The sequence below is a fragment of the Bombus pascuorum genome, chromosome 9, assembly GCF_905332965.1.
Source record: "Bombus pascuorum chromosome 9, iyBomPasc1.1, whole genome shotgun sequence".
Lineage (NCBI taxonomy): Eukaryota > Metazoa > Arthropoda > Insecta > Hymenoptera > Apidae > Bombus > Bombus pascuorum.
This window is the reverse complement of record NC_083496.1, coordinates 12511970-12526247: the sequence shown is the minus strand read 5'-3', so window position 1 is coordinate 12526247 and position 14278 is coordinate 12511970. Positions and strand designations below refer to the sequence as shown.

General features: G+C 38.2%; 1 protein-coding gene across 1 annotated transcript in view; it reads right to left on the bottom strand.

Annotated features, from left to right (window-relative positions):
• LOC132910985 (probable nuclear hormone receptor HR3) overlaps positions 1-6963 on the bottom strand; it is a 135150-nt gene extending 128187 nt beyond the window's left edge. Inside the window, exon 1 of the mRNA XM_060967240.1 lies at positions 6930-6963. Within this exon, the coding sequence (XP_060823223.1) occupies positions 6930-6948 (19 nt within the window). The 5' untranslated portion in view covers positions 6949-6963. The remainder of the gene's footprint in view (positions 1-6929) is intronic.
• Positions 6964-14278: the final 7315 nt, after the last annotated feature.

Below are 14278 nucleotides of genomic sequence, written 5' to 3'. Positions count from 1 at the left end.
ATTTTTGTATTTTGTGTATGCGCCATTGAATTAAATAAAAATTAAACATACGCACATATGCCAATATTCATTAAAAGTTTTATCTACCATGCGAATATTTCCGACCAATAACCCAGATTTTTCTATGTCAATAATAAATTAAATGAACCAGATTCTGAACAACGTTTCGACGCTACAGTACGAATCCTCGTGGGCGTTTTGATCTTATGCTACAATTAAACAAAAATTTAATTTACACCGACGATAACGTGAATGATAGCAATGTAAAATAAAAACACAATCTGATAACATAGACAAAAAATGAAAACAAACATAGACTAAATAAACTAAACTCCTAATTGAATTTCTGTATCAAGCCTAGAAGAAAGGATCTTCGGACCAAGGAAACGAACGTTTAGCATCGATCAAGCTTGGCTAGATCGTTGAACCTAAACTCGACCTTTCTTTCCGCTCTCGCTTAACCGAATCGATATTCAAGAAGAACCTTGAAAAGACCCTACTACATTACCTTCACTCGGCCAGCCCGGTATCGAGAGTAGTATAGAGAGACTTCTAAGACTTAGAGGTGTCGGAAGAGGCATGGTCCACGGCCAGGAAGAGAACAGTGGGGAGTATCTGTAGGGGGAGTAGGAAGAGAACAGAGGGGGAGTAATAAGAAACAGCTGGTGGGTTGAACGAGCCTCGAGTTCAATGACTGGAGAACGAAGGAGCAAACCGAGTTTCGAGATAGGTAGGTAGGTAGGTAGGTAGGTAGATAGGTAGGCAAACGGAGAGTCACGTTTACTTGCGTAGACGCACGCGGATGCGGTTGTATACGTGTTAAAAACGATCGTCCCGATGTGTCATGTGTATGGATATATAAACGTATGTTTGTCATTGATTAGGGATTGATTGATTGTTGGACGTAATATTTTTTTGTCGAATTAAAGGATGTGTAGGAAGAATTATGGTAATCGTTATAGTGAACAAACGCCTCGAAAAATAAATTAACAGTCTTACATTTAAACTTTTGACAAGATCGTCAACTTGTCTTAACTTGCCTTAACTTTGCCTCCCGAGGCGATTGCAATATATTTATTGGTTAAAAATCTCTATTTGGACAATTGTCTGTATTTTAATTAACGAATAAAAGAATCTACAATAATTTTATTCTTGATGATCATTATAACTATGTATAGTAGAAAATTATGATACAATGAAATTGATCTCTAGAAGATAATATACGATAATAAAACTGGTATTTATAATCGTTATAGATTTATAAACATCTTGTTGTTTGAGAAACTCTACTGACTTAAATTCTAAAATATGTAATAAAGAAGATTGTACATTTGAAGAATCAAGCACTATTTCTACGAATCTATCAAAATGTTTGAATATGTATAAGTAACGGTATATAAGTACATATCAATTAAACAGTACCTATATACTAAACAGTATAGATATACGTGTAACGTATAGATTGAAGCAACGTCCCCGAATGCAATTCCGAGTTTCGGAATCCGCTATGACTCACGATTTTCCTGATTGGGCTCATCGCGTGGATCGTTTTACGCTGACACGGAACCGAAATTACCGTTGGCTGCGCAAGATGATCGAGCTCGCGTTCGCGCGCAGCGTTTTGCATCGAGCCATGGAACGAGCTCGCGTCAGCAAGCTTCAGATCTTTGTCTCCTCACCGTGGAATGCCTTCGCGCGAGAAGTCAGATGTCTTTGTTTCCACGGTAAGATTGTATATCGAGATATTAGCCCTCTCTCGAACTCGACTTTTTCAACCGTTGCTCGGGCTGAACGAATACATACGATATTCTTGAGACAGTTGAGCGCTGTTACCATGAGGAATTAGAATTACGAACTTGGACTCTGTGGGATCAAAATACAAAGGATCAAGATAATATTACTATCAAGAACTCCTGTGGATAATATAGATCTGTAAATTAATTACAAAGAAGATATGGAAAGATTGCTGTGTGTATTTCAAAAAATGTCAAAAATCGTAAATAGAGAGTTTCGGAAAAATTTCTTTAACGATATGTGTATTGAGAAGGAAAGATATAATCTACTGTCTCATCTCAACATACAAGTATAAGACTGAGAAGATAATTCTAAATGAATATTTAAATAAACTATCAAGTATCGATCTCCAAAATAAGATATCAATAGTTTCAGTTCTTCGAGCTCTACCAGTGAGCAAAGTTTTATCGAAAAATTATAGTTACACGTCTTTCCACGATATATATTTTGAGGAACAGTAATTTTAATTTTAGCTGGATGGAAGTTAAAAAAATGTTGATTGAAAGTATCATGATGATTTCGTCATCGACGTCGATAACACTATTGTATGCATGATCAAGAGAGGGTGGGGACAGTTAAAATTCGATGTAAGACATTTACGAACGGCCGCTTCGATCATGGGACTGCCATAACGGTACCTTGAAACGTAATTTGGGTAGAGCCACCCATCGACTTATACCAACTTTGGTTCATTGCCTACTATCTGCCTTCCTGTTTGTTCACCGACACAATCGATTTCTTTCAAATACTTTTTTGTCCAAGACGGTCACGTCAAACCAGACTTATTTTTACAAACTTGTATTTGCATAAAAACGACAACTGGTTAAATTTATAATCGATGCGATTTAGCAAGATGCAGACCAACAAAGCAACAAATAATTGAACCACATATAGCTTTGCAATTTTTACACCTGTTTCAAGCATGAACATTACGAAGACAAAACATAAACTGTAAACGCGAATTTATTTAAAAGCAAAGGGAGAAAATATAAACAAAGAAGTTGTTTTCAGTAATCCTTCCGATACTTTTTGTACACCTATCCCTACCGTGGTCGGTCAATATATTACTTGACAATTATGTACATTTTCGTACATGTGAGTCCGAACTTGTATTTGTCGATGTTTTTGGTACATTTTCTTCTCTAGCTAACCGGAATAAAAATTTCTGCCTTGACATCTTTTCTCCCGTTGTTGCTTTATACAAAACCCTGGCATTTATTCCTGCTAAGTCTAGAATATTGAAAAACACCTGGAGGGACCACCTACAAGATTTCGACTTGGCACTGTATTTTCTTGCCATTTGGTTATTTCTTTTGAGTTGGCCATGCCACATTGAGATAGCTTTTCTTTTATATTGATTGTATATAATATATCGGACAGATTACATATATTTCTTGAAAAAGAAAAAACTAAAACGAGAAGTAAATACTGAAAAATACATATTATGCATATTTTAAGGAAAGCTGCATAGTTTGATGGCAATGTGATAATGTTTAAATATGTGATAGTTGTACAAAAGTTTGAAGACGGTTAAATTGACCGATAGTGGTAGATTTAGTGTTAAGAGCTTCACTCGATAAAATTAACTATTTCAACTGGATGCACAATATAGACGTACACAAATGTACAATTGAACCTATTCAAGCAAAATGCAGTACAAACAGAGATGCTTGTAGATATAAGATCATCTATTATACATTTAATTGTTATTACTGTTTCTTGGAGACATTAAATTATAGTATTTTTCTTATACTCTTGAGAAAATAATGGTATTTTGTAAATTCATTATTAAATAAATAGTTACTGTTATTAAAAATAATTTAGTAATATTATTGGATATAAGCCATCTAATCAAATACATATGTAAAAAGAAAAGTTCTCATCTCAATAAACGCTTAGTTCTCAAAAATTGCTGTCCATTGAAAAGGTTAAAATCGCAAGAAAAAGCGATTGTGACAGAGCTCCTACGGGATTCGGAATTCAGATTGTTGCATTCCAGGCGACCTACCTACTAGTGAAACACGCCACAACCGATGTAACTCACGTCTACGTAAATGAGTTCGTTCACGTTCGAGGTAACCGCCTAGCTATCGACATGTGTAACCAGCGTACGTGAATACCATTGATGGTCCCAAAGTCAAGAACCACAGTAGGCTCACTCACGTATCTTGCGTAATGTCTTACGAGAATTCATAAAGCTGTATCCCACGTAACAGAGTTTCTACGTGACCCATTCCGCCGGCAAAGAAGAAATAATAGCATCCAACATGTGCAAGTTTATCTTCGCATCTCAAATAACTGGGGAAACTTCTGTCGTTAACCCTTTCAGTAATGAATATTCCGGACATTAATGATTACTACATACGATTTGCTATGGCCATCACGGCAAGCATAAAATTACGAGGACTATATAAAATACCAATTAGTTGCTAATTGTTTGCGGTATCATCATCATTCTCTATTTTGTAATTTATAGAATTGATCAGTGTATCTAGCATCTATACTATCAGCATCTATACTCTACGTGTACTTTAAAATGGCTACTTCTTTCACCTATATTTTTTTCATCAGAGAAATTAAGTAATTTAAGTAATAATATCTGTCTTAATGTATTCCTTATTCTTTCGTTTCTCGTGCTACGCTTTATCGGAACGTACAAAGACACCACATTTGTTTCAGCACCATCATTTAGGACCTCAGACAATTAAAGGAATGTAACATATGCATGAAGAACAACGAATGTGTATAAAGATGAACTTCCACTTAACAAGCATCGCCTATTAAACGATAGGTACAACCACCTCTTATCTCGTAACTTAGACCACGAAAAATTTTCGTGTAATACGGAAACGAGAATCGCACGAAGGCGAGCAACGTTATCGAGGTACCAGCAGTTCGTCAGGTCCGCGTTTATGTAAATGATGCGGCAGGCAAAGGCACTTTAGTCACCGGAATCCGGACTTGACTGGCCGTACCATCGCGGGTACCACGAAAGTACCTGGTGGCCTGTGAGAGAGCGAACGAATGCGTGTACGTAGAGGAGGCATACAGAAAGCCGGTGTGCGTGAACCGGGCCCGCGTGTTATGCCGTACGTGTATACGCCAGGTTCAACGACCTTAGCTTTTGTTCGTGTCCCAAGTGGCAAGCCCCGTCGACGCTTAGTTCGAAAAACGACAGCGGGCGCCGGCTCCCGAGGTCCGAAGCTCGCGTCACAAACTAAAATCCACTGCCGACCGTCCGGTTAGGTAATCGATCGCAATGCCCTTACGTTTACCAAGGTCTTTGCCACCTGTCACAGGAAGAGTATCTCGCTTTCCTACCTGCTTTTCCCCCTTCCCTCGTTCCATTCGCCACAGTTCCTCTTTCTCTTTCTATCTCTGTGCCTCTCTTTTTCTTACTCTTTATCCCCTACTATGTACTTTACAGCTATCTCTTTCTCTCTATTTCCCTCGAGAGACACTCTGTCTCATTTCTTCTATTTTGCCAGATAGATTTCACGATAATCGGGATTTCGCGAGATGCGCTGGGTTTTAAAAATTCGTGGTCACACTTGGCACCCGCTGTATACTTCCTCGGTTTGCTCCGATCGATCGGAAAGGTCGATGATCTCGTGGTTACGCGTTCACGAAGGTCGTTGAATAATTCGTATAGCCGTCTACGTCGATCCTGGCGATTTAATTTTTCAACTTCGCTGTGTCCTCGCTGCTTATCCTTCGTGGAAACTTGTGAGTTTGCTCCCAACTTTCAAGGTAATCGCGTGGTAATTGATTTCAGAAAATTCTGCCAACTTTCAATTTCCCTTGGCTCCCTTTTCTTTTTATAGCTTTGGGACAGTGATCGAGGCTAGAAAATGTAAATTGTTCTTGAAATGCACCATGCTATTTATTGCGTGTAACGACCTGGTCGTTGGGCTATCGACGAATTGAGGTTGATAAGAAAATTACAGCGATGATAAGAATCTTGAAATCAGAGAGAATCTTCGAAAGCAGAAGGCGATGAAGGTAGAAGATATAGGAAAGGAATATGAGATGATAACTACACGTCTAGGAACCAGAAGTACCTCGCTGACTGACCTGTGTTCGTTGTCAGTGTGTTACTGACCTCGAGTGACCCTGCTATCACGACCGTAACTCCGCGTACTGTTAGCTTCCACAAATATATTTATTTCTTCGGTCAATACTCCGCTCAAGCTGCAGCTTTGCTCTTCCTTAAAACGTCACATTCATTTGCAATTTCGATCAAACTTCTTCCATATTTTTGATAAATTGATGTGAATGTTCATCTCATTTCATTCAGTTTCGTTGTAACGTGATAAAGTATAGTCAGGTAATAAACGATATGCTTTATGAATTAAAAAATAGTAGGAAATCGACTTGTTTGTAAGTTTGAACAATTTGTTTAAAAATATCCATAATTAGAGAATGAATGTGAATGAATGTAAATGAATGTGAATAATTAGATAATTGAATGTGTAATTGATCATAGGTATGTAGATTTAGTCGAAAGTACAGGTAGGCGAGTTGGATTCACGTCTAATCGTCAGTGTGTTACTGACCTCAAATGACCCTGCCATCGTGGCCACAACACCGCGTACTGTTACCCCGTGCAAATGCATTTGCTACTCGTGCCGCGTGACGAACATTTCGATCTAAACCGTACGGAATAAAGATCGATCGTTCTTTTTTTAGACACACTGACGAAATCGAATAGTCGGAATTAAATCGAAGGTATTGTATCAATTTGTGTTTTCCGATATACATAAAAAAATCAGAGAAAACGCGTCTCACTCGTGTGTGATTATGTGCACACTATGTATAATAATACGGTAGAATTCTATTTATCTAAAATAGTAGGGGAACCAACAGTTCATATAACTGGCTCGGACGTATGATAAGAGTTCGGTGATTGTTCCCACTATCTATGATTTTTCAAATAATCAAAACTTAGCGTCAGATAAGTAAATTTAGGAGTTTAGTTAAAATTTCAATTTAATCAAAATTTCGTCTCAATAAATGCAATTCGATTGTAATGATAATTAGTTACTAGAAACGAAAAAGAAATAAAGTCACAGAAGAAGAGAAAGAAAATTGACATTTCTGAAAAGCAGGGTGCCAAATTTTGTTCGTTGACTCACCTCTTATGGTGCTAGGCATCTTGTCCGAGTTCACATATCCTGATATCCAAAACAATATATCTCCGATTCACAGATCGATCCGTTTTGCCCACTATTTTGCACTAAATTGATCAATCACAATCTAATCAACGAAACCTCGTGTTTCTCTGTTTTCGACACTGAATCAAATAGCACCCTTACACCCTCACCGCGATGCGTCTTCATTCACGTTGCGTTACCTAATGTCAGACGACGCGCTTCCAACGCATTACGACGCCAATCGCTGTTGTTTTCGCACATCCGTAGCTATCGCAAGTGTCAAACACGCTCACCACAAATCCTTGTCCATCGATCGGCGATCTCAACGTTTTTTTTTATATTCATACGTCCAAATTTATTTGTACCACGACTTCTCTCTTTGCTTCATACGATACGAATTTTAACGAGATTACTTCACACTCCTTGATCTTTCCGCAACTTACGAGAAGATAAGTTTGAACCGCGAAAGATGTTGCAGAAGATCCAATAGTTTGACAAGGTGGATTTCAATCTCCAATCGTACACTTCGATTCAAAACTTTTGCACTGATGCACGTTTCGAACAAACCACCTTGATAGAGATACAAGTATCCAGATAAAAAACCTTTCAAATGACAGAATTCGAAAATTTCTCGTTCTTCATCTCCTTAATCAGGAACAAAGGAAACCGTCGGTAACCGTTGTCGTGGTCGTCGTCGCCCTTCGCGGATGCAACTGGTCACCAACAACAATGGCGGCGGCGGCTTCGACAATGGTACCAAAAACTTGCTATGAGTTGACCACAGAATTACGATCTGTGTTGAACGGTAAATGGTAGCTGGTGTTGTCAACGACGCGTAGCGAATCCAGGTAAGACAGACTATTATCCAGACAACGAAGATTGTAGCAGGATTGCCGTTGTTATCAACCGGAACAATGGTCGTGAAAAATCAACCAGGGTAGTTGACAGTAGCTCCATACACCAAGAAATTCCCAGACGCCGCTTCGTTAACAGGAAACACGCTCTATATTACTTTGTTCCTTTCTCAGGTGTACTCTTATATGTTCTTGTATATATCTTCTTCCAAAAATCTATCTTAGGTATGATCCTTTTCTGTCAGATGCGATGATAGAGCGAGATCCAAGATGATCAAACTGTATGACGTAATCGGTACTGAAAGATTTTTTCCTTCTGAATGATAATATTCGACGATTTCTCCGAGTTCGCGAGCCACGAGTGGCCGTGTTCCGTTTTGTCCTCTATCTGTGAACCAAGGTTCGGCGGTGGTCCGGTGGTGGTAGCCGGTGAGTGACTCTACCGTGGCGCGGAGATCCACAGGTGCTCGCACGGTGCCTCGTGCCCTTACCACTACCACCAACCCCCTCCCCTCCACCGTTCCGTGGTCGACTCTTCCGCCTCCACCACCTTCTCTCGTACCCCTACCAAGAGCTATACCGCGACGGAACCTCTTCGCATAGTGGTATCGTCGTCTCTCTTCATCCCCTCTTCGAGAGAGTCACAGTCAGTTTCTTCTTCGGCTACTACTTTTTCTTCTTCTTCTTCTTCTTCTTCTTCTTATGCCACGACGTGGTCTTCCTTCTGTGTCTCTTTCGTCCGGTTTTTATTTATCACCGAGCTCCCCGATGCTCTGTGTGTTTCTTCACGATACACACAGCTTTCTTCCGCGACGGGCTCGTCTCTCGGCTGCACCGTTCACCGTTATTCGCCTCGTACGGCACCCTCTTCGCATTCCTCCCTTTCTTCCCCACCTCCCCGGCGTCGTCGGTTGCCCGTTTTATCCGCGACTCTCTGCACCGTAACCCTCGTTTCTTGAAGGTTTGCTCGCACCGACCGCGAATGTCGCTCTTTGAAAAGGGAACGCGTCGACGTCGCCGGCGACATCGGTGAAGCGGTTTTTCAGTAGCGTCATCAGCACCATGGGGGATCGTTCTTAGATCGTTGGCATTAGGATCGTGTGCTTCCGAATTCGAATCGATAAAACATTAAATTTTAAATCGAGTGATGAACAGTTACGAAAGTCTCTCTCTTTCTATATATATGTGTGTGTGCTATGACTATTTTTACTGAAATAAAATGATACAAAATTAATCTTGTACCTCAAGGCGAGTAAAATTTAAGTAAATATTATGTATGCTTTGTGTAGATAAAAATTTTCCTTTTCATGGATAATTGTAAATGTTACTGTGTTATTCAATTATAAAACAATTATGTTGTAACGAATTAAGATAAGCTTTTACAATTTACTCTACTTACTACGAATTTGTGTCTGAAAATAGTAAATATATTACTGATTCTTTTTAATGAAACATTACATTTTACTGGTTTTGTTATAGTAAATAAGAACATGAAATGTTTTTAACTGTTCATAGCTACAAGGAAACTTGTTCAATACTTTTTCGCGTTTACTACCTTTTTCCTTAGTTGGTCAGTATAGAAATGGTATTACCTCTGCTCGTTTAGCCATTGCACAGTCTGTTTTCAGTTTGGAGCCTCTTTCGTTTTACAGTGTACTATCAATTCCGCTGCTGGCCAGTTAATTAAGCTTCGAGCAGAGTTAATGATTCCGCGGTGGAATTAAAATTCAAAGGCCTAACCACGATGGATTTTTCGAGTCAACGCCTCAGCAGTACAGTTATTGCAAAACAACTATCCGATTCTAAAGAAGGCCACGCTGATTACCGACTAATTCCGAGCGTGCATCGCTCCCTCTAATGAATTGTTCGCGTAATGCCAATTAGCCGCGTGAAGAATCTTAGCGGTATCAAAATCATGCACTGCGAAAAAAGATGGAACGAGACACGCAGATTTTAATCTAAATAAGCCGTACGTTACTCCGCCGCCATATACATACACCTATATAAACCGTACTCGTTGTTTTTTCTGCTTTATTATTTTGCCTCATCGTTGCTCCCACTAATTCATGGCTTTGTTTTTAACGATATTCATGCCTACTTATTAATTTCGTATTAAGCCTGGAAGCGATTTCTTTAGCCGGATTTTAAAGTCTTAATCAGTGCAAATTTTCAACTTAAAGCGGTTAAGATTTAAGAAATCTCTAAAGATATTCATAACGTTTATAATAAATTTTCATAAGATTACGAAATTTTTCTAGTAATACCTAAATTTCTAAAAATAAAAAAATAAAATAATTTATCCTATTGCGTACGTCGTGGGTTCAAATCGGAATATAGTTTTACGGTATTTTGGTAGATACATGCAATTTAATATCACGAATTTTTGGAAGAATTTTTAGCATTAGAACTATCAACGACCATGATATAAAACTTGTATCAAAGACAAATTATGTATTGTGGGTTCTAACTATTCCGATAACTCTACTGTTATAAAGTAGTAATATATTTTATACGAGAATTATTTATTACTACTAATACTATTAAGACGACAAATATTTTGATTTGAGTAGTGAATATGTTATAGCCTATAGAAACAATTCACTTCTCCACAAACTACATCTAAAATAATATTTCTCTAACCCATCTATCGATTCAATCTTAATATCTTTCCAATTGAATCATCGATACTAAGACGTCTGAATGGTCGAAAAGGGTATACCGATATCCCGGAAGCGAGTATATCCCGGAAGTTCGTATTAATATCGATACACATTAAAGTCTGGTACGTTGCATTGTTAAAAGCTGAATTCGATCGAATCGACAGCCACGTAGAAAGATATTTAACAAATCCGCAGATTTGCAATAATCTGAAGAGTCGAGGAATCGCTGAGGCTAAGCCTGACTGCCTGCCGGCCGAACGTGAATATTCCATTGGTCATTGACCTCGGGCCGGTCTTTGGCGCCGAACCCAAGGCTAGCTTGCCTCTCGTAAAGTGGGAGCTACAAGTATTTAGTTATAGAACGTTGTGCTCAGCGATTTTCGGCAAAATCGTCGGCCAATAAAATCGAACACTAATCGCGCGTCGATTATCGGGCAAAAGACTTTGCGCCTCTTTCGTTGTTCGTGAGCAACTCTTTTATGCGAGAAAGATATCGGGCGTCAGAAAATCAATTGGACACGATTGATCACGTCGTACAACATACCCTGTTCCGAATGGAAGTACGATTCTAAAACAGACGAGCACCGTTAGGTATTCGTTGAAATTTATCGGGCGCGGCGGAAACGGATAATTCGAAGCTGAACGTATTGACCAGTTATTGTCATTCCTGACAATTTTGTAAAAAATTATTTTAAAATACGTGGGTGAAATCGTGTTTTCTGAACTTTTTTTCGTACTCTTTTCGGTTATTTGTAGATTCGTATCTCTTTTTTTTGACATGTATCCGGAGGTGTTTCTACTCTATGATCACGACACTAATAGACTTCGAATTTTGGCCTTCATAGATTTAAAAACTTCCATAGTATGTGTCGAAATTTTAGTCACAAAATTTTGACTTTGATCGTCGTTAGATAGGAAGATACATACATCGATGGTCAACGATCTTCAATTTTGGCTACGATGAACTAGCTACTATCGAAGATATTACCGGAAACAAGCAGGAAACCACGATCAATTTTAACCACGCACAACTTCATCCCGACGACCTGGCGTCGCGCTATTGGCCCATCCTTCTCTAGGAATGATTTTGTCGTTCCTATTTCTTTCTTCTTTTTTCTTTTTTTTTTTTTTTTCTTGGAGATAGAAATCATCACTCCTTGTAATCTTACATATGTCACATTCTATGGCAAATTGGTCCATCACATTCTTGTTCAATCCTTGTTTCGAAACTTCTTTCAATTCAGATTGAAATATTCACGAAATATTCTACATGTCTCTCCTCTTCCTCGTTAGCGTAAATAAGTAAAATTTTCGTTCTATTCAATGATGCTACGAGACGTGTTTCACTTCCTGTCGCTTAAAGACATTCTAGCTAAGTTCTAGCACAACGTAATTGCTACTTTCCTATTCTTACCACGCTCTTAGGTTTAAAGAATTGCGTAAATGTCGATGAAATCCTTCGAAAGCCATTGTTCCCTGCTGCGTTGTCGATTTTCCAATTTTCTCAGCTTTTAACTTTTGTTCTCCGGCAAGGATAATGCAATTTCGTCGCACTTCGTCCCGAGAAACTTTCCGTTGAATCATTTTCTCGGAAACAGAATTTTGGTCATCGTGAAAAACATAGTTTCTTGCGTTCATCCTTCCAGTTTGTAATTCGGTCAGACTTCTTGTCGCTTGATCCTCTTGTTCGCCTACTTAAACGAGAATAATTCACCCGCTGTAAATAATATCTTCCGCATTATAATCTCAAGGACATGATTTTGACCAACGCTCTTTTCCACTTTCGTACTCCCACGTTCACTGCTAAAAATAAGAAAAATCATTCCTTTCTTCTTATCCCTTCTTTATTCCCACGAACGAACTTTTTCAAATATTTCACATATGAAGATCATGCATTAAATTACTCAGCTGTATTACTTCCTTTCATTGCAAATTTATTCATTTTATTAATATTAGAACTAACGAGGATTATAATATAAAATTCCTATCGAAGAAGTTTTGAATGTAGTATTAAAATAAAAAATATGTATGCGAAAAAGATAGAAGAAATATGTATGCATAGCGTAAAGGAAAAAAAATGTTAAAAATACCAACATCTAAATGATTGAAAAATTTTCAAGCAATATAGTTATAATTTCCAGTAATTCTAGCGTTAATGTCCGTTTTCTTTCAGATTAGGATTGCGATGGAATTGATTTTGTTGAATAGAAAATCAAGTATAATGTATGGCACATCTCAAATATCCAGAACCGTATCATTGGAAACGCTTCCTGATCATCGAAATGTGTAGATCAAGTCGTGCGTGCCGAAGAAGTGATTCGCGATGTTTTAGATGCACAGTAATTGTTCCATTGTAGAATGGGAATAAGAGCGATTTAACGCGCAAGGCGAAGGAAACGAGCTGCAAGATAAATGATACTTTTAGCGCTTTAATTCTCCTGCTATTACTTCAGCCGTGATATATCATAGTTTTAGTTATTTGCACTATAATTTCGTTGTAAATACATTCTGTAACACGGTCGAAGATTCATTCACGATATACGAGGATATCGTAAGTATTCCATTAGAGCGCAATATATCCTCGTAAGCATGATTCTAAGCGGGAAAAATTTATTCATTCTTCTGCATAAATATTGGGCTACCTGCTAGCCTTACACTGAAAGTGATAATTCATCGAGATTTTCGGTCAACGATAAGCGTTTAATCGGTAAAAATCTTATATTTCAGCGAGATAACGATCCACAACATGTAACAAAAGTTTATGCAAGCGATTTGCATAGAGGCAATAAACAACTATAATTTCCTGATTTAATTCGTATTGAACGAATTTGAATTAGATAAGAAACTTCGAACGATCCAACAAAAGTCTGTACCGAATCAATGTAATCTCATGCACAATAGACGAACAAAGCATTTAACTTGATTACACGTAACTGATGAGATTCTTATTAGAATTATTTAAATGTATGTATATTGGTTCTTCATAGTCTAATGACTTTACAAAATTTACATTTCACCTGTTATAAATGATTTAATCGTAATGGTAATAAATTATAAATAAGGATTTCTTACGAACAAGAATATAATTTTGCATCAGGCAATGACTTCACAAGAATTCATTCAATTTCAAAATACCCATCCCGTGAGAAATATTTTGCCATGATCTTGGTAGCTGAAGAATTGCGTCATCGACGTTATTCAAAACTGCTGCCGCGTAGACTAGTCCTTGATCTTGCAAATTCAGTATCGAAAACCCTGAGACTTCGCGTCTACGAAACGGTGGTCCTAGTCCCCCGTAGCTTCATCTTTCCTCGAATAAATTTAACCTTCGTTGTGCCCGGTGCGTTAACATACGTGTATACAAGTCGTCGTACAGAGGCGTAGGAGTCGCTCAAATAAGCACTCTATTGTTTGTTAAACGCGTACAGATATTTTTGATATCTTACTCCGATCTCGAGTTTCTGCCACGTTATACCGTGAACACAGCCGATTGTTGTACTTCACCTATTGTCCTCTTTATGCTCTCCACAATGCTTAATTTTACTGATTGATGATCGATGAGTTAGAGAGCCCTACGTGGACAAAAATACTCGCTATTTACTTTTTACATACATCCACATATATTTCATTCTTTCAACGTTAACGCAGTCTGAGGCAATCGTGTTTCTTTGTTCCTACTACCTTGTCCAGGTATTGCCATTGAGAAACGCGAAGTTACAGTGATATTTATTACGTGTTCATTAATGGATTAATCAATCAGCATCGCCTCGATGACACACGTACGCGAGCGGAATCGTTAACGCGAGCTCGAGTCGCA